The following is a 21,176-nucleotide window of genomic DNA, read 5'->3' on the forward strand; positions in this document are numbered from 1 at the left end:
GAGACTCAAATGTTTGGGTTACTTGCAACATTGTGCGGTATGTGTTAGACATTTTCTAATGGTCTTTTATTTTCAGGTGCCTGTTCTTAAGCCCATGGATCTAATGGTAGAAGTTTCCCCTAGAAGAATATTTTCTAATGGACACACGTATCATGTCAACTCCATCTCTGTCAACAGTGACTGTGAGACGTACATGTCAGCCGATGATCTCAGGATTAACCTCTGGCACTTGGCAATCACAGACCGGAGCTTCAGTATCCTTTCTTACAGTAGGAAGCAAAGTAGGAGCTCATGACAGTAAAGTCCTGAGCTTAAATGGCACGTAGATATCCCTAGATGTCTATGGATAAAGGGTTTTATCTGTAGTACAGTAGAACTTTAATTATGTCTTTGAATGGTTAGTGATGCTTTACTGTAGAGCAAAATTACCTCCACCATGATTTTATACAATGTGCACATGAGGTTACAAGTCTCCATCATCACTCTCTGCTGCACTGAAATCTCACACATGCGCCAGGCAAACAATAGTAACAGTCCAGCTCACCTGCATCAGTAGTTTGCAAGGTGCACGGATGGGAAGAGACCCAGACTCATATACTTGAAAGGAAAAAATCCAGCACCTCGATTTTTCGTGCTTAACGATGTTTTATTCCACAAAACCAAATATACAGCGGTAAAAAATCCTCAAGGTGCAAGCCCCAATACGGTCTATGTGTTTCGAACCAGATGGTTCTTAATCATGACCATCATAATAAATTTCTAAGGAAGTGTATATAAGAGTGAACATAGAAAATCCCTCCCCCCTTAAACTAGCTGGGCGGTGCAAGCCATCCCAGGTGCTGCAATCAAAAGTGCTAGCAGAAACTTTAATGCACCAAACAAGTTTAAAATGTAACATGAGCCCCTATGAACAGACATTTCATGACATTAAACCCAGCAAAAATTGAGGAGTAACATAGCATTGATAATAAATATATAAATAAGTGAATAAACATGATTATAAGTGAGCAGCAGAAGCAACGCTCCATGTGAACACTCCTCAATGCTTGCTGGCTGCAATCCAACTGACCATTCAGGCTATACAATACATTTTTTTATTTTCTTGAAGTTGCAGCATGATGTGATCGTTAATAGCTACTAATAAATATACATGAGTTCTTTTCTCAAATTTAATCCTGCAGGGCTTCTGGACTTCAATTTTGAGAATCCAGAAGGCTTCTCTTTGGTTTACAAGTTTTTTGAGGTCTCCACCTCTTGCAGGCAGAAACACTCGTTCTATGGCATAGGCTGTGAATGGTGACGAGCTTCTATTATGGACCATGATAAAGTGTTTTGCCGCACTTGAGATGTTTACATATGCCGGATTTATTATATAATTAATGTGCTCCAGTAACCTTACTTTGAACCTTCTGGTTGAACATCCTACATATATTAACTGACATGCTTTGCATTCAATGATGTAGACAATTCCCGATGTGTTGCAATTAATGTAAGTTTTAACCGGATATTTATTAATACCATCAGAATCTTGAAAATATTTTTTGGGGGTTACTTAACTGCAAGTTTTACATGGGGAATTGCCACATCGTGTAAAACCTGTATATCGCAGCCAACATGTTCGCAATTGTCCCTCCGATTTTTGACTAAAGAGAGATGGAGATAAAGAAGCAGCCAGTGACATGGGTCTTTTTGATACCACTCTATGTCCTCCCCTCAGTATTTTGTATCACTGTGGATCCTCATACAGGATGGGGGTACATCTGGAGACCGCTTTCTCTATCAAAGAAAATTGATTGCTAAAAGTAAGCACAAGTGTTGGAATATTAGAGGATTTATCTTTGTAGCATGATTTAATCTCATTTTCTTTTACTTCCCTATTTTCACTATATTTGTTTTCTATTACATTTTTTATGAGTCAAGGGGGTTCCAAACAACAAATCCTGCCTTTTTTTTCTTTCTGCTATATTTTCTGCTCTTTGGGTCATCCACAGTGGGTATCCTCTTTCCCTTAGGCCCCTTTCACACGGGCGAGTTTTCCGTGCGGGTGCGATGCGTGCGGTGAACGCATTGCACCCGCACTAAATCCTGACCCATTCATTTCTATGGGGCTGTGCACACGAGCGGTGATTTTCACGCATCACTTATGCGTTGCGTGAAAATCGCAGCATGCTCCTCTTTGTGCGTTTTTCACGTAATGCAGGCCCTATAGAAATGAATGGGGTTGCGTGAAAATCGCATGCATCCGCAAGCAAGTGCGGATGCGGTGCGATTTTCACGCATGGGTTCTAGGTGACAGTCTATTCACTGTATTATTTTCCCTTATAACATGGTTATAAGGGAAAATAATAGCATTCTGAATACAGAATGCTTAGTATAATAGTGCTGGAAGGGTTAAAAATAATAAAAAAGTTAACTCACCTTCTCCTCTTGTTCGCGTAGAGGCCGGTCTGTTCTTTAGCTGTGGCTGAAGGACCTTTGATGACGTCAGATCACATGCTCCATCACCACGGTGATGGACCATGTGATTGGAGCATGTGATCTGACGTCACCTCAGGTCATTCAGTCCACAGCTAAAGAACAGACCGGGATCTACGCTAACAAGAGGAGAAGGTGAGTTAACTTTTTTTTATTATTTTTAACCCTTCCAGCCCTATTATACTAAGCATTCTGTAGTCAGAATGCTATTATTTTCCCTTATAACCATGTTATAAGGGAAAATAATACAATCTTCAGAACATCAATCCCAAGCCCGAACTTCTGTGAAGAAGTTCGGGTCTGGGTACCAAACATGCGTGATTTTTCTCACGCGAGTGCAAAACGCATGACAATGTTTTGCACTCGCGCGGAAAAATCGCGCATTTTCCCGCAACGCACCCGCCTCTTATCCGGGCAAAAAACATGACGCCCGTGTGAAAGAGGCCTTAGGCTACATTCACACGTCAGTATTTTTCTATAATCCGAATTTCGGTCCGTTTTTTGCGGATCCGTTGTTCCTGAAAATGTTTCCGTATGTCATCCGTTTTTTGCGGATCCGCAAAAAAACGGAAACATGTATACATTTCAATAATCAAATAAAGTTGTTTGGATTTCTTTGAAAAAAAAAAAAAAAAAAAAAATATATTTGCTATGTGTTTCCAGGAACGGATTCCGCAAAAAACGGAAGACATACGGAATGACATCCGAATGTCTTCCGTTTTTTGCGGAACCATTGACTTTGCATTGTACCAGGATCCGATTTTTCAGGAACATAATAGGACATGTTTTATATTTAAACGGACATGCGGAACGGAACAACGGAAACGGACAGCACACATTGTGCTGTCCGATTTTTTCCAGGACCCATTGAAAATGAATGGGTCCTGATCTGGTCCTGATCTGTTCCGCAAAAAACGGAACAGATCAGTAAAGAAAAAACGGACGTGTGAATGGACCCTTAATCTATCAGTGATTATTTGTATCTCTTCATAAAAATCTGAGTCTTTGCTGCAATTGCGTCTGGCTCTGATCATCTCACCCACTGGAATAGCCTTTATTGTATGGAGTGGATGATGACTGTTGGCTCCTAATACTGTATTTCCAGATATGGGTTTGCGATAAGTTCGAGTGCATATTACCTGGCCTGGAATACCAATCACATCCAAGAAATGTATTTTGTGAACATCATGAACTCCAACAAATCGCAATCCATATGGGTTACTATTCAGGTAATGTAAAAAGAGGGCATGGCAGACACATCGGAGGACCAAATGAATAACAGGTCATCGATGTATCTGCCATACCACTCTCTACACTCGCCAAAGGGATTATCAACATCATAGATATAGCGCTTCTCCCAGTACGCCATGGTGACGTTTGAAAGTGACTGGGAAAATTTTGCTCCCATACTCACCCTGAATTTGCAAGTAAAATTTATTATCAAAACTGAAATTGTTATGTGTGAGCAAAAATTATGTTATTTTTAATACATAATCAATGAAAACGTCACCATGGCCACTGTAGCGGTGTAAATTATACTCCAGCGCTATTAGTGCTACTCGGTGGGGAATGGACGGGTACAGGCTGACTGCATCTGTTGTCATCCATATGCAATTTTGGGACCATTGTTTGTAAAAAAAAACTTTTCAATATATCTCCCGTATCTTTAATATATCCCGGTATTCTTTTAACTAATGGTTGTAAAATTGTGTCTAGCCATTGACCTAATCTCTCTGTTGGGGAGCCAATTCCTGACACTATAGGGCGGAGCGGTGGTGGGGAAAGACCTTTGTGGACTTTTGGTAAGGCATGTATAATAGGAGTTACTGGACACTCTACATTTAAATATTGGAAATCATTATGGGAAAAAATCCCAAAAACTTGTAAACCAAAGAGAAGCCTTCTGGATTCTCAAAATTGAAGTCCAGAAGCCCTGCAGGATTAAATTTGAGAAAAGAACTCATGTATATTTATTAGTAGCTATTAACGATCACATCATGCTGCAACTTCAAGAAAATAAAAAATGTATTGTATAGCCTGAATGGTCAGTTAGATTGCAGCCAGCAAGCATTGAGGAGTGTTCACATGGAGCGTTGTTTCTGCTGCTCACGTATAATCATGTTTATTCACTTATTTATATATTTATTATCAATGCTATGTTACTCCTCAATTTTTGCTGGGTTTAATGTCATGAAATGTCTGTTCATAGGGGCTCATGTTACATTTTAAACTTGTTTGGTACATTTAAATTTCTGCTAGCACTTTTGATTGTAACACCTGGGATGGCTTGCACCGCCCAGCTAGTTTAAAGAGGACCTTTCACTTGTATAAACTATGTGAACTGAGTATGCTGCCATATAGAGCGGCGCCCGGGGATCTCACTGCACTTACTATTATCCCCGGGCGCCGCTCCGTTCTCCCGTTATAGGCTCCGGTACCTTTGCTCCTTCAGTTATAGTAGGCGGGTCTTCCCTTGTCCTGTGGGCGTCTCCTTCTCCTAGGCTGCAGCGCTAGCCAATCACAGCGCACAGCTCACAGCCTGGGAGCTGTGCGCTGCGATTGGCCAGCGCTGCAGCCTAGGAGAAGGAGACGCCCACAGGACAAGGGAAGACCCGCCTACTATAACTTAAGGAGCAAAGGTTAATTTAAAAGGTTAGTCCCATTTTATGGTATATCCCAGCCCATCTGGTGTCTGCATGTGCAGGTCTCTCTCTATTTAGTTCTATGGGATTTCCAAAAACAGCTGAACAAGCGTGCAGGGTTTTTGGAGCTCTGTATCAGGAGTACAGGCACTGAACCTTATAAAGCTTTGTTACTAAATTAGCCAGCATAAAATGGACCTAAAATTAACCTGCTGAGTTGTCAGTATTAAAAGCTTGACATCCACTGCAACAGATGTCTTCTGCAAGCCATAGATGGACTTCCTTACTGTGTCAACATCTGTAAACCTATTAGATTAGGGTGAACAAATGGCCATCTAAAAACACAATAAACATTCAATTGTGTGTTAAAGGGTCTGTTAATGATACAGAACGAATAAATGGATTGTACAGTATTAGAAAACATGGCTGCTTTTTTCCAGAAACAGCGCCGCGCCTGCCCAAGGTTTGCGTCTGGTATTGCATCTCAGCTCCATTGATGTGAACAAGGTTGAGCTGCGGTATCACGCACAATCTCTGGACAGGTGTTGATCTTTTTGGAAGAAAGCTGCCATCTTTGTCTAATCTTGTACATCCCCTGTGCGAGCAGATATAAGTTACCACCTTTGGGATACAATTACCTGTTCTTTATTTTCCTGTATTTGACTAGTTTATTGCTCTGCTCCGTTAGGGCATGGCTCCAGTCAGTGATCCAAAATGAGATGCATTGCTTAATGGGAGACTTCAAACCTGACCATTTAACCATGCTACTCAAGTTGTTGACAATGGTTGGGGGCTTCCATTGTCACTCTCACCTCTGGAACCTCACCTACCGTACATATCTGGAAAGCAGGGGTACGGTGACACAAGTTTGCTGATTGCCAACCAACGAACTCTCAATACATTTCAGTGGAGAGGTGGCCTTGAAAGCTCTCTATGCTACAGTCTACACCACTATATGGAGAGCGCAAAGGCCATGAAGAGCTATGCCCAGTTCGTACCATTTACTGAGCGTTCGAGATATGACGCTCTATAAAGCGATATAGCAAAAAGACCATCACTTCGCAGAATTTCAATCAGGAATCCAATTTATTGGTCACATATTATTATTCCACAGTGACGCGTTTCAGCACCAATGTGCTTTCTTCAGACTACAAACAAACATCTCACATACACATTTTAAATAGAGAAATTAAATACAGGGGAACTGACGTCATCAGTAAGTCTCCTCCCCCTCATTGGCGAATAGCCATATAGTGAAAATTATATAATAGGATAGAATCCAATACGTTTAGTAATCAATCCCGCTGGAAAAAAAGAAAATACATTTATAAACTTTATATGAGCAGGAAATCTCACAGGAAGCAAGACACATTGTATTCACGATTGAGGCCCCTGGGCTCCAACGTTTGTAAACGATGAATCCAGTAGGCCTCTCTCTTAAGTAACAATTTGTTTCTGTCGCCCCCTCGACGGGGTAACGACACTCCCTCAATAATTTGATACCGTAACTGTGCAATGTTGTGCTTATGTCATGAAAATGAAGGGGTATTGGAAGCAATAGATTGCCTTTTCTGATAGTGGATTTGTGCTTACTGAGTCTGTCTTTCACTCTCATGGAGGTTTCCCCGACATATAATAATCCGGATGGACACTTGAGAATGTAAGTCACAAATCTACTATCACATGTGAATGTACCCCTTATCGAAATTCTTTCACCTGAATGTGGATGAGAAAAACACGAACCCTTAATAACACTGGAGCAATTCACACAGTTAAGACAGGGAAACGTACCTTGTCTTAGAAGATAAGGTACTTTGTCTTTTGTGCCCTCAATAACTCAAGGGGGTAGCCTCTCTCTTTGAACTTGTGAGTCATGTCATCCAATCTTTAATAATACGGAATTGATTCTTTAATAGATGCTGGATGGCTACTAGAGAAGGCCAATAGACTATTTCTGTCAGTATTCTTAATGAACAAATCTGTCTGTACCTTACCATCTTTGCCCTTAATCACCCATGTATCTAAAAAAGAGATCCTGTCCATATCTTGGTGTACTGTAAATTTCAGCTCATCCCAGATGGAATTTAAATACGTAATAAATTCCGCGAGGGTTCGAAGTCTGTGTTTCTTTGTAGTCTGAAGAAAGCACATTGGTGCAGAAACGTCTTACTATGGAATAAGAATATGTGACCAATAAATTGGATTCCTGATTGAAATTCTGCGAAGTGCCGGTCTTTTTGCTATATTGTTTCGTTGGACGCCAATCCACTGACACGTGCACCGCAAGCTCCAGAAAGGTAGTGCCGACCTGTTATCTACTGCTCTATAAAGCGTGGATGGCTACATCTATGTTCAGATGTATATGCTTACTCTTCCTTTTCACTGCTGAGGAGACCCCCATCCCAGAATTTGCTATAGGGCCACATGGGTTTTTGTCTTCTTCCATGCCACAGGAGGTTACTTGCCTTTGTCTCCCTTTGCATCGGAGACCCATTTCAAAATTTACTATAGGGCTCAGTGGTCATTTGCTTTGTTATCATACTGCTGATGAGATCTCATAACAATTTTTTATAGAGCTCAGTGGTCATTTTCTGCTCCTATTGTTGTCGAAGCTCCATTCCTGAATTTGCCATAGGGCCCAGAGGTCGCTTGGCTTCTTTTCCCTCTTTTGTTTAGATCCCATTCCATGATTTGTTATAGGGCCTCAAGATCATAAGCCTTCTCTCACCGTTGTGGTGACCATTTCAAAGTTTGTTATAGAGCTCAGAGGTCATTTGCCTTCTTCTTATACTAGTGAGGAGATCTCACTCCATAATTTGCTATAGGGCCTGGGGGTTATATGCCTCCTTCTGCTGCTGTGGAGGACCATTTCAAGATTTACTATAAGACCCAGACATTTTTTGCCTTCTTCTCCTTCTTCCAAAGAGACCCCATTCCATTAATTGCTATAGATCCTGGAGGTCTTTTTCTCCCTGCATAAGCCCTATCTCAGTCTTTTTTTAATCGTGCCCAAAGGTCACATGCCTTCTTCTCACTGATGAGCCCTAATCCAGAATTTGTTGTAGCACTTAGAGGTCATATGCTCTTTTCTCCATGAGGTGCCCCTAATCCAAAATTTGTTGTAGGGCTTAGAGGTCATATGCCTTTTTTCTCCCTGAAGAGCCCCTAATCCAGAATTTGTTGTAGGGCTTAGAGATCATATGCCTTCTTCTCCTTGAGGAGCCCCTATTCTAGAATTCATTGTAGGACCCAGTGCTAATATGCCTTCTTCTTCCACTACTGAGGAGATTTTATTCCCGAATTTGCTGAAAGCCCAGAGGTTACACCACTGTTTAAGGGATTTCTTTGTTATATTATTTATAGTTTTCTATCCTGAGAAGAAGCTACACATGTGGAACAAAGGCCTTCACATAGATTGAAGCCTCTTTCTATAAGGGCAGCCGACCTATAGGTTCAGTCTTCTCACTCACTCATTACTGAACAAATATTGCATGTGTTCAGCAGAGGAACCGAAGGCTTTATGAGTCTTCAGATGTCTACATTCAATTATTTTGTGTCAAATGAAGCAGAGTCATAGTTCCTGGAGAGCTGATTATTTTCCACATACTCTTGGGTATTTTGTAGAGTCTCTGTGATAGCATCACTTTCAATTATACAGCAGTGCTGTGTGAGGATGGATCGTACCCACAATGGTCAGTTATTTTCAGGCTTGGTACTTACAGGAGCTTGCTATCCTATTTTAATATTGGCTGTTTGCTTCTCTTTAGGGCTCCTAAGGGTTTAGATTAATTAGAAAATCAAGAAAAGACTTTCATTTTAATCAGCATAATGTTCTATTCCAGTCTGGCTTCTATCATCAGTAAATCCTCTCAAGTCACAGGGTGCTCAGTGTTCTGTATAGAAATCTGCCAAGAAGATTACAGTTCGTGTATTACTGGAAAAAAAAAAAAAAAAAAAAAAGGTTTCTTAACCCCTTAGTGACCAGACTGTTTTGAGCCGTAAAAGGAATCTGTCACCTCTGGCAAGTCCTATTAAGTACCATAATACATGTATAGAACATCTGCTGCTGAACCCCAGATCGGTAATTTGTATGTCGACACATACATACAAATGTGCCCACAGATTGGCTGTGAAATACACAGCGTCCTCTCCATTATGCGCGCATGCTCAGGAATCCTCTCAATGCATGTTTTTGCATCGCTGCATCACAAGATCCAAGCAAAAACCAGCAATTTTTTTCTTTTTTTTTTTAAGACTTTCACCGTATGGGATAAATAAATTACATAAGCTTTATTTTCCAATGGAAAAAAAGTGTATTTTTGAACTTAAAGATTTTTTGCTTTATTTAATCAAACTTTTTTTTTAAACTATTTACTAGGGGACTGTAACTGGCAATCTTTTGATCGCTTCTGTAATACTTTCGGTGCTATACTTACAGTCACCATCAGGGTGCGCCAGAGAGTTTGCTCCCAGGCTGCCATGTACAGACAACTGCACCCCACAATTTCATTTGTAGAGTGCAGATGCTAGATAGGGGGGGGAGATCTGATATCTATGTAACCATTTAAATGCCACAATCGCTATTGACTAGGGCATCTATGGGCTTAAACAGTTCGGATTGGTGCTTCTGCTATCAGGGCCATTAGAGCAGGAGCCCTGTTGTCATGTAAGAGCTGAGCCCCTGCATGGGAAACCCTTATTGACCACCGTAAAAAGGTGTATGGGTGGTCACTAAGGGGTTATCTCATGAAAAGTATACTATGAAATGAATGGGACATTTAAAATGAAGTATTATTGCAATATACATGCAATAAAAATTGTGTTAATTTTTTTATGTACATTGTATTTTCCTCTCTGGTAGCGCCCCCTGCTATTTCTCCTTCTGATTAGCTAATCGCCAGGCCATCTTTAAAGGATATATACACCTTTGGGGGCATTTTTATTATTATTGCATTGTACTCATTTTGAGCTAAACATATTTTTTTAAATTGGTCTTTATATAAAATATGGAGTCCTCTTTTCTGCACAGACCTAAAATACTCTAGTAGCACCCTTTGGATTTTCTGTCTTTTCCGTCAGACCAGGAGCTGACGGACTCCTTATCTCTGCTCTCTGACCTCCTAGCACTCATCAGCCTACTGATCTGCCGAAGTTTTTTTTAGGTGGATCTTGTTAATATGGACCTAACCTCTTTAAATCTGGGGGTTATAAATGAAAGATTGGACTTTTCCCTTCAACAATCGATCCATGAGTGCCTAAGTTATATAAATTATCCAGATTCGCTGGTCCATAGACTACAATGGAAGATTAGTTTAAACAATTTGCTTAATCCATCCTAATGGAAGCACATTGAAGCGAATCAAGCCATATATTCACTCACATCTATGAGGGATGTCAAACAAGTGGACTATTGGATTTCTCTGTAGTCGTCATTGATAGTTAAAGTCATAGAGCTTGCTTCTACTCCTTTCCCGGTGGTAAATCCCAGTACACAGCGGGCAGGTATCTGCCAGTACTTGTCATGGACTCCCTATCCTCCGTTCGTGCATCATTATAATTGACTGCTGCATTTAAAGCCTGAGTGACTCCACATGATATCTTGTAATGGCTTTTCCCCGCAGTTTAAGCAGTCATGAGCAACTACTGCAGTCCCATCATTTGACCCTGGCTGCTAGTACAATCTCTTTGTAGTTGGTGATTCGTTTTATTGGCCTTCCATTCTGTGCCTGAATCTAAAGTGTCTCATTTCCATGCAAAACAACTGCAAGATGTGAAATGTTAAACACATTGGGGCTCGTACAGCAAAATGCGTCCTGTACAGAGTGTTCCAAGATGTTCATTTTTAGGAGTAAACAATACCTTTGTACCATGCCAGCCATTAAATAGAAGAGATCAAAATTAGATCCCGTCGCAGCTGATACCCTTTCATGGCTAACTGAAAAGATGATGACAAGATTGCAAGCTTTTGAGACTACTTGGGTCTCTTCCTCAGGCATAACACAGGATCTGAAGATTCACAAATGTACAGTTAGGTCCAGAAGTATTTGGATAGTGACACAATCTTCATGATTTGGGCTCTACGTGCCGCCACATGGGATTTTAAATGAAATAACGGAGATTGCAATTCAAGTGTAGACTTTCAGGTTTAATTCAATATCCTATGAAATCTTTAGGAATTGCAACCATTTTTCTACAAAGGCTCCTTATTTCAGGGGCTCAAAAGTAATTGGAGAAATTAACATTACCATAAATAAATAAAATGTTCATTTTTAATACTTTGTCAATAATCCTTGGCAGGCAATGACTGCCTGAAGTCTAAAACCCATGGACATCACCAAACGCTGGGTTTCCTCCTTTGTGATGCTTTGCCAGACCTTTACTGCATCGGTCTTCAGTTGCTGCTTGTTTGTGGGTCTTTCTGCCTTAAAGGGGTTGTCTCACGTAAGCAAGTGGCATTTATCATGTAGAGAAAGTTAATACAAGTCCCCTACTAATGTATTGTGATTGTTCATATTGCTTCCTTTGCTGGCTGGATTCATTTTTCTATCACATTATACACTGCTCGTTTCCATGGTTACAGACCACCCTGCAATCCATCAGTGGTGGTCGTGCTTGCACACTATAGGTAAAAGCATCAGCCTCTCTGGTGGCTGGGACCATGGGAGCGCACATAGGCCGGTGCTTTTTCCTATATTGTGCAAGCACGACCAGCATTGATGGATTGGAGGGTGGTCTGTAACCATGTGATAGAAAAATGAATCCAGCCAGCGAAGGAAGAAATATGGATAATAACAATATATTAGTAAGTGTCTTGTATTAACTTTCTCTACATGATAAATCCGACTTACTGAAGTGAGACAACCCCTTTAAAGGGAGTCTGTCACCACTTTTTTGCATGTTAGACCATTAAAATAGGGTTATTTGATCCAGCCAGAACATAAAAACGGTACCTTTGTGGTAGAAAACGGACTTTTCAATTTGCAGAAAACGAACTTATAAGATTATTTTCGGAGCCCTCTCAAGTGCCCAGGGCGGTCTCTCAATCCTCAGAGCCCAGGCAGGCACCTCCTAAACGGCTGATAACGCCGCCCTCCGTGCGCCTCTGCCCGCCCGTTTACTCCCCTCCCCTGTCCCTTTCCACTGCGGCTGTGCGGTACAAATCGTAGCGGGCGCATGCGCAATGCGATGCCCGCTCCTGGCAGGGCATCGCAATACCTATTGCGCATGCGCCGGCTAATCGCCGTTTAGCCGGCGCATGCGCAATAGGTATTGCGATGCCCTGCCAGGAGCGGGCATCGCATTGCGCATGCGCCCGCTACGATTTGTACCGCACAGCCGCAGTGGAAAGGGACAGGGGAGGGGAGTAAACGGGCGGGCAGAGGCGCACGGAGGGCGGCGTTATCAGCCGTTTAGGAGGTGCCTGCCTGGGCTCTGAGGATTGAGAGACCGCCCTGGGCACTTGAGAGGGCTCCGAAAATAATCTTATAAGTTCGTTTTCTGCAAATTGAAAAGTCCGTTTTCTACCACAAAGGTACCGTTTTTATGTTCTGGCTGGATCAAATAACCCTATTTTAATGGTCTAACATGCAAAAAAGTGGTGACAGACTCCCTTTAAGTTTTGTCTTAAGCAAGTGAAATGCATGCTCGGTCGGGTTAATTGATGGTGGATTAATGGGGGAATAGCCCGTTAAATAGCTTTTGGGATAATTATCCAATTACCTTTTACCCCTTGAAAAATAGGCAGCTACATATTAAAGAGGTGTAATTCCTAAACCCTTTCTCTAATTAGGATGTGAACACCCCCAAATTAAAGTAGATAGTCTGCAATTTAAGCCGACTTGAATATGTTTTGGTAAACAGCTAAAATGCCAAAACTTGTGTCACTGTCCAACTTTTTCTGGACCTAACTGTATACACAAAAAATATGTGGGAATAGTGTGGTAGATCAGATATACAGGGTGGGCCATTTATATGGATACACCTTAATAAAATGGGAATGGTTGGTGATATTAACTTCCTGTTTGTGGCACATTAGTATATGTGAGGGGGGAAACTTTTCAAGATGGGTGGTGACCATGGTGGCCATTTTGAAGTCGGCCATTTTGAATCCAACTTTAGTTTTTTCAATAGGAAGAGGGTCATGTGACACATCAAACGTATTGGGAATTTCACAAGAAAAACAATGGTGTGCTTGGTTTTAACGTAACTTCATTCTTTCATGAGTTATTTACAAGTTTCTGACCACTTATAAAATGTGTTCAATGTGCTGCCCATTGTGTTGGATTGTCAATGCAACCCTCTTCTCCCACTCTTCACACACTGATAGCAACACCGCAGGAGAAATGCTAGCACAGGCTTCCAGTATCCGTAGTTTCAGGTGCTGCACATCTCGTATCTTCACAGCATAGACAATTGCCTTCAGATGACCCCAAAGATAAAAGTCTAAGGGGGTCAGATCGGGAGAACTTGGGAGCCATTCAACTGGCCCACGACGACCAATCTACTTTCCAGGAAACTGTTCATCTAGGAATGCTCGGACCTGACACCCATAATGTGGTGGTGCACCATCTTGCTGGAAAAACTCAGGGAACGTGCCACCTTCAGTGCATTAAGAGGGAAACACATCATCAATGTGTGAAGAGTGGGAGAAGAGGGTTGCATTGACAATCCAACACAATGGGCAGCACATTAAACACATTTTATAAGTGGTCAGAAACTTGTAAATAACTCATGAAAGAATAAAGTTACGTTAAAACCAAGCACACCATTGTTTTTCTTGTGAAATTCCCAATAAGTTTGATGTGTCACATGACCCTCTTCCTATTGAAAAAACAAAAGTTGGATTCAAAATGTCCGACTTAAAAATGGCCGCCATGGTCACCACCCATCTTGAAAAGTTTCCCCCCTCACATATACTAATGTGCCACAAACAGGAAGTTAATATCACCAACCATTCCCATTGTATTAAGGTGTATCCATATAAATGGCCCACCCTGTACATCAATATGAGAGCTACTTCAGGCAGGTCCAATAGAAATTTATGGAGTGGCAGTGTGCATGCTCGACCTGCTGCTCTGTTCACTTCAGGGGTCTTGTGCGGTACAGGGGCCCCTGTTCTTGTGATCGGTGAGGGTCCCAGTGGTAGGAAACACACCCATCTAATAGTTATCCTTTATTCTGTGCATAGGGGATAACTTCAGATTACTGGAATACCCCTTTAAATATCATAATCATAGTCTGTCCAACACTTCAGTGTGGTAATTATGTTCCCTGCGGCCATCGGTTGTAGTTTCCTTCCAGCATGGTACAGAAACACAAGACACAACCTGCGGCCCAGGGTCCACAAGTAGACCATGATGGCATTCCATGCAGCCCCCAACTATCTGGTCACAGGCATGCTTGTTTATGTCTGGTGGCTGCTCACATGTATTGTGTGCATGGGTAGTTAACTACTAATGGTGGACTGTATGACCTATATATTGGCAGAATGGTAGGAACCCGGACATTATGGAGGGATCCGCATGGGCTTAAGGTCATCCCTATGTTGGTTACCTTGATAGTTTTGGCGGGAATATTTCCCGCCATTTTTAGTGTTGCCATCTCCGGGCAGATTACCTGGGATGGAAACATGGTTTTGATTGGGGTTGCCACCGCTTGGGCAATTTTGCCCTGTTGTGGCAACCTTTATTTTATTGGTTGAAAGTGTGGCCAATGACAGTGCTGGATATTCTTATTCATTTGCCTTGGTGACAAGGCTGTGATTGGTTATGGCATAGGGGCTTGAGGAAATAAATATGCGGGTGCAGCATAAGCTGGGACGCTACCTCATCTGAGAAGATAAGAAGATCGTCGCTGCCGTCCTGATGGAGGTGCTAATCATGGAGCTGAGGAGAAAAGCAGGTGTTGCAGAAGGCGAATGGCTGGAGTCCTGTTTGCGGGAGCTGTCTGCATCGGGTCCAGCGCTGCCTGTAACAGAGAATGTTGATATGAGGACTGAGGACATCTACATTAGGTGAGCGGCGCTTAGCGCTCCAGAAGAGACGTCGCCGGGTCTTTTCCCCTTCCCCCCATAGGCATCTGCGTGCAGTGAAGCGGCGTGGGACTTCATCTTCTAGGCTCCCGGATGTGAGGGGACGTCGGGAAGCGGCTTTCCAGGAGCTGGTGCGCGGGCAGGATGCGATTTCTGACTTACCGGATGCGGCTGCTGGTGTTGGTATCCTGTCCTCTTCAGCTCCTCTTCATATGTCCCGGGATCCGGACACTGCTAGACTTCCTGTTCTGGCATCCTCGTCGCAGGCTGTGTCTTCAGCACTCTCTGGTAGTCGGGAGGAGCAACAGCGTCCGGAAGAAGATTTACTGTCAGTGGATCATGGTGCAGCAACGGGGCTTTTTTAACTCCTGCCCCGGTCTCTTCTACGTGTGCTGCTCATATTATTTCAGATGTCTGCTCAAGAATTCCTTCCTCAAGTGAGTCGGCAGCTGCTGCGGGGGTGGACCCTATTTCAACGGGATCACCGGCTGGTTAATTTTCTGCAGTTGCATCCACGTCGTCAGGAGGGTCGGCGTCATTGCAGCAGGGTGAGATGCCAGCTGCTTATTTGCTTGTACCTTTGCTGTCGCAGGCTTTAAATGTTTTGAAAGGTATGCCTGCGGTTACTCCATGTGTATCTGCCTCTCTCCCTCTCACCGGTACTGCTGGTTCTGCTTTGTTTCCGCGGCCGATTGATGTATCTGTGACATAGTGTCCAGCGGGTCCGGGTGGACAGGGATTGGGCGGTTCAGGGATGGACGAGCCTATTCCCGTTCCACTTCTTAGGGCTAAGGGTGTCTCAGAGACTTGTTACAAGGAAGCAGTGACATGTACTTTGTCACCGCTAGGTCTTCCTCGGTAAAAGAGAAAATTTATAATAATGAATTATTCGATATTTTGTCCCTTTTGCTGGCTTCAAAGGATTTTGTTTTAAAGCTGGAAAAAGTAGAAGATAAGTCGGGTTTGGATGACCACAAGCGGCCTGTTGTGCGGTCATTCAATAACTGGCTACAAGCATTTCGTTTATTTTCTAGCGTATTAGGCGAACGTAAGACTGAATTTTGTTCAGGCTTATTTCAGCATCTAGAAATTGTCTTGGAAGCTTACAAAAATGTTTCCGGTTTGGGATGGTGTTATTATGATGAAGGTTTCCGTCAGAAACTTGCAGTGTATCCGTCTGTACTGGGGAGTTAAGGATGTGGACCTGTTGCCGCAGCGTCTCTCCCCAGCTCATAGACTGACCACTAGTCAAAGTGTAGGCCTATTGAGAAAGGGCACTTGTTTTACTTTTATTCGCAGTGTCAATGGCCTGCTATGTGTAAATACAAACACGAATGTTCCTTTTGCGGAGGGGAGTACCCAATGTCCCGCTGTTTTAAAAAAGCTACCATCGCTGGGCCCCCCTCCTCAAAGGAATTGTTGGGAAAAAGCTTGAAGTCCAGTAAGGTTGTTGATCATGCTGCCTTGGCTAAGGCGCTATCCAAATCCGCAGATTGCTGAGTTGTTAATTAATGGTTTTGTAATACCGGGTTTCTCAGGTTTAGGTTGTTCTGTAGTTAAGAATCTGTTGTCTGTGTATGAGTTCCCTAATGTTGCTGTAGATAAAGTTGTTAACGAGTTGTCTTTACGTAGAGTAGCTGACCCTTTTATTTACTCCCCTTTTGAGCATTTTCGTATATCCCCTTTAGTGGTTGTTCCTAAGAAGGAGCCTTATTCTTTCAGACTTATTCACCAACTGTTCTTTCCTTTTGGTTCATCTTTGAATGACGAGATTGATAAGAGTTTGGTGTCAGTGTCCTATGCTTCCTTTGATTATGCAATTAGCTTAATTAAGGATTTTGGGTTAGGTTCTTTATTGGCTAAGGCGGACACAAAGTCTGCTTTTCGTTTGTTGCTGGTTCATCCTACTGGTTTTATTTCATTAGGTTTTTGTCTTTTTGGTTTTTTCTTTATTGACCGGTGTTTACCCATGGGCTGCTCATTGTCATGTATTTATTTTGAAGCATTTTAATGTTTTTTGGAATGGGTTGTGGCGGTTCGTATGCCTATGGGTTTATTAACGCACACATATCTGGATGATTTTTTGTTTATTGATCCAGGTTCATCTCCAGCTTGTGCACGACTCCTTAATTGTTTTATGAATTGGGATTCCTCTGGTTTTAGGCTACTTTCACACTTGCAGGCAGGACGGATCCGACAGGCTGTTCACCATGTCGGATCCGTCCTGCGGCTATTTCACTGTGCCCGTGGACCGCCGCTCCGTCCCTATTGACTATAATAGGGACAGGGGCGGAGCTCCGGCGCAGCACGGCGGTGCACGGAGAAAGCCGCTGGACTAAAAAGCCTGACATGCAGTAATTTTAGTCCGGCGGGCTTTCTCCGTGCACCGCCGTGCTGCGCCGGAGCTCCGCCCCTGTCCCCATTATAGTCAATGGGGACGGAGCAGCGGTCCGGCGGCACGGCAAAATAGCCGCAGGATGGATCCAACATGGTGAACAGCCTGTCGGATCCGTTCTGCTGCAAGTGTGAAAGTAGCCTTAGATAAGACAATTTTTCCGTGTACGCGTTTAGAGTACTTAGGAATAGTAATTGATACGGTTGTTGGTGAATTCAGACTACCTTCTAAAAAAATAGTGAAAGCTATTTCAGCGATTTCTGTGTTATTTCGTAGGTCAAGAGTGATGGTCAAAGAAATTCTGTTTGGGTTATTAGAGTTCTTTTCTAAGGTTATGCCATTAGCCCGTATTTTTTCTCTGCGTTTATCTTTATCTATTGCTGGATTTCGGAACCCTGTTTTTCATGTCCGGGTTTCAAAGGGGTTCAGGATGATTTATTAGTCTGGTTAGGATTTTTTCAGGGTTTTAATGGTCGCTTGATTTGGCAGACTGATTTTGTTTGTGCTGATAATCTGCAGCTTTTTACGGATGCTTCAGGTTCAGTCGGATTTGGTGCTTTCTTTCAAGGTAAGTGGTGTGCTGAGCGTTGGTTGCAATTGTGGTTTGACAGAGGAATATTAAAAAATTTGGTATAGCTGGAGCCGTTTCCGGTTGTTGGGGGTCTTAGTTTAAAAATAGGAAGGTAATTCTTAACACAGATAATAAGGGTGTTGTTTTCGCTGTGAATTGTCTGTCATCTAAGTGTAGTATGGTGATAAATTTGTTACGGCATTTAGTTTTGCTATGCTTGAGTTGGAATATCTTGCTTAGGGCAGTGCATATTCCAAGGAAAACGAACGAGGTCGCTGATGCGTTATCCTGTTTTCAGTTTTGCAGATTTCGTCAGTTGGTTCCTTACGCAGAACAGGAGGGAGAGCAGTGCCCGATTCATCTTTGGAATGTGATATGGTCATGATTATGCGACTATTACAGCAGTCATTTGCCCCATCAACATGGTCAAGTTATGTAAGCGCTTGGTCTAAATGGTCTAATTTTATGTCTAATTTATCATTGTCTCCTTTGTTATTCTCAGACCAGTCTGCTGTTGCTTTTTGCTTTTCACTGTTTCAGAAGCATTTAGCTTATTCGACTGTATGTCAGACTTTAGCCAGGGTTTAATTCTTTATGAAATTGTTAGGCAAGTCTTTTTGTGAAATTTTCATTATTAAGCATCTGTTGAAAGGGTATAAGAAGGGTAATTGTGTTGTGGATGGGTGTTGTCCTATTACTCCTGATATATTGTTGTCCTTGGTGGTAGCAAATAGTTCAGTTTGTACCTCGGATTATGAAGCATGTTTGTTTTCCACGGCTTATGTTCTTATGTTCTTTGGTGCATTGAGGATCAGTGAGCTCCTTCCAAGGTCTCAGGTTTACTTAGTTCGTCGGTTCTTTTTTCCGGATTGCGTTAAGTTGTTTATTAGTCATTCTAAGACAGATCAGGAAGGTAAAGGCTGTTGGATTCGTATTGGTTGCATCCCTTGAAGTCCAGTGTGTCCGGTTCGTTTTTGTTTACATTATTTGTCTATCCGCCCCCATGGTTCTGTTAATTTTTTGGGTTCATATGGATGGGTCACCACTGACACAGTTTCAGTTTCGTGCTGTTTTTTTTTATATGGTATTTCGGTTTTGGATTTGTAGTGATCACAATTTTTTTTCCCATTCTTTTCGTATCGTTGCTGCAACTGAGGCTTTTCGACTTGATCTTCAAGAGTCCTCAATTCAAGGGATTGGTCATTGGTCGTCTAGCTGTTATGCTTCTTATATCCGTCCGGATTAAATTTAATGATTTTATCATTTATTCCAAGTAAGGTGGTATGGATCATTGGTCCACTGGGCGAGGCTGAGAGTCAGTGTACGACCATATGGACTTAATTTATATATGTCTTCAGCAGCAGTACAAATTTATTGGAATGGGGTAAGAGGTATGAGATGGCCGGACCTCTGGAATCAAATGCTTATAATGTCAGCAAATTATCCGGATTTAATTATTATACATCTTGGAGTAATGATATTGGCAAGTTGGGTACTATGGATTTAGTTTTCCAGATGAAATCTGGTTTAATGTCACCACGGCGTTTTTTTCCCAAATGCCAGAATTGTCTATTCAGAGATTATTGCCCGTCTAATTTGGCTCCAATCGCCTTCCATGAAGCACTTGGAAAGATTTTGTCGTAGAATTAACAGATTAATGTCAAAATTCCTTCCAATGTTATGGGGTTTTACTTTTAGGCATATCGATTTGGAAGGTGGTGTGCCCGGCCTTTATTTCTTTGATGCTGTACATTTATCTGACATTGGCTTGGATATATTTAATTTGGACTTGCAAGCCATTGTTGAGCTAAGTTTTGGTGGTGTCGGGCCTGCAGTGCCTTTATAGGCTGCAGGCTGGTGGGGTATGAGTTGTTGATAAATCTTAAATTTGAGCTTGAGCTTATGGCTGAGCTCATGTATTGTTTTATCAGAGTTTATCATGAATATATTTTAATTGAGTTATGAATGTTATTTATTAATTAATAAAGGCTGTGGCCAATTTCAAAAAAATAAATAAAAAAAACAAAAACAAAAGTGATTGGTTTCAGGGCTTTATTTATATTCCTAATGATATTGTAAGTAGGGGTATGACCTTTATCCCATAGTAGAATCCCAGACATTGAAAGAGGGATCCACATGGGATTAAGGTCATCCCTATGTTGGTTCCCTTGATAGTTTTGGTGAGAATATTTCCAACCATTTTTAGTGTTGCCATCTCCGGGCAGATTACCGGGGATGGCACCATGGATTTGATTGGGGTTTTCACCGCTTGGGCAATTTTGCCCTGGTGTGGCAACCTTTATTTTATTGGTTAAAAGTATGGCCAATGACAGTGCTGGATATTCTTATTCATTTGCCTTGGTGACAAGGCTGTGATTGGTTATGGCATGGGGGCTTGAGGGAATAAATATGCGGGTGCAGCAGAAGCTGGGACGCTACCTCATCTGAGAAGATAAGAAGATCGTCGCTGCACCGCCCACCCTCCCAATATGTTGTTTTGTTTTTTCGGGTGACGGCTTGTTTTAAAGTTTATGGGGTATGAGTTGTTGATAAATCTTCAATTTGAGCTTGAGCTTATAGCTGAGCTTGTGTATTGTTTTATCAGAGTTAATAATGAATATGTTTAAATTGAGTTATGAATGTTATTTATTAATTAATAAAGGCTGTGGCCAATTTATAAAAAAAAATATTTCCAAACAAAAGTGATGAGTTTCAGTGCTTTTATTTATATTTCTTAATGATATTGTAAGTAGGGGTATGACCCTTTTATCCCATGGGGATGTCCTGATCCCTGGGTGGCACGCCAAAAAGGAGTAGGTGAGGTCGCCATGCATAAGTATCCCCCATTTTCCTGATAGATGGGAGTCCTGAAAGTGGAAACAACACACATCAGATATTTAAGGCATATACTTTCATTATGCCACATTTGACTCTAATGCTAGCACCCCTTTAAAGGGGTTTCCCAGTAGAACAACTTATCCCCTACCTACGGGATAAGAAATAAGTGTCTGATAGGCAGGTGTCTGACTGCTGGGGACCCATTGATCACAAGAATGGGGCCCC

At 42.1% G+C, this 21,176-nt stretch overlaps 1 protein-coding gene across 2 annotated transcripts in view; it reads left to right on the top strand.

Moving 5' to 3' along the window:
* Window positions 1-21,176, top strand: part of PPP2R2C (protein phosphatase 2 regulatory subunit Bgamma) — a 194,554-nt gene that overhangs the window by 123,879 nt on the left and 49,499 nt on the right. For both annotated transcript variants that reach the window (XM_044296222.1, XM_044296229.1), the window contains one exon: window positions 77-254. In XM_044296222.1, coding sequence (XP_044152157.1) covers window positions 77-254 — 178 coding nt within the window. The remainder of the gene's footprint in view (window positions 1-76; window positions 255-21,176) is intronic.

This window comes from Bufo gargarizans, chromosome 1 (genome assembly GCF_014858855.1).
Source record: "Bufo gargarizans isolate SCDJY-AF-19 chromosome 1, ASM1485885v1, whole genome shotgun sequence".
NCBI classification, from domain to species: domain Eukaryota; kingdom Metazoa; phylum Chordata; class Amphibia; order Anura; family Bufonidae; genus Bufo; species Bufo gargarizans.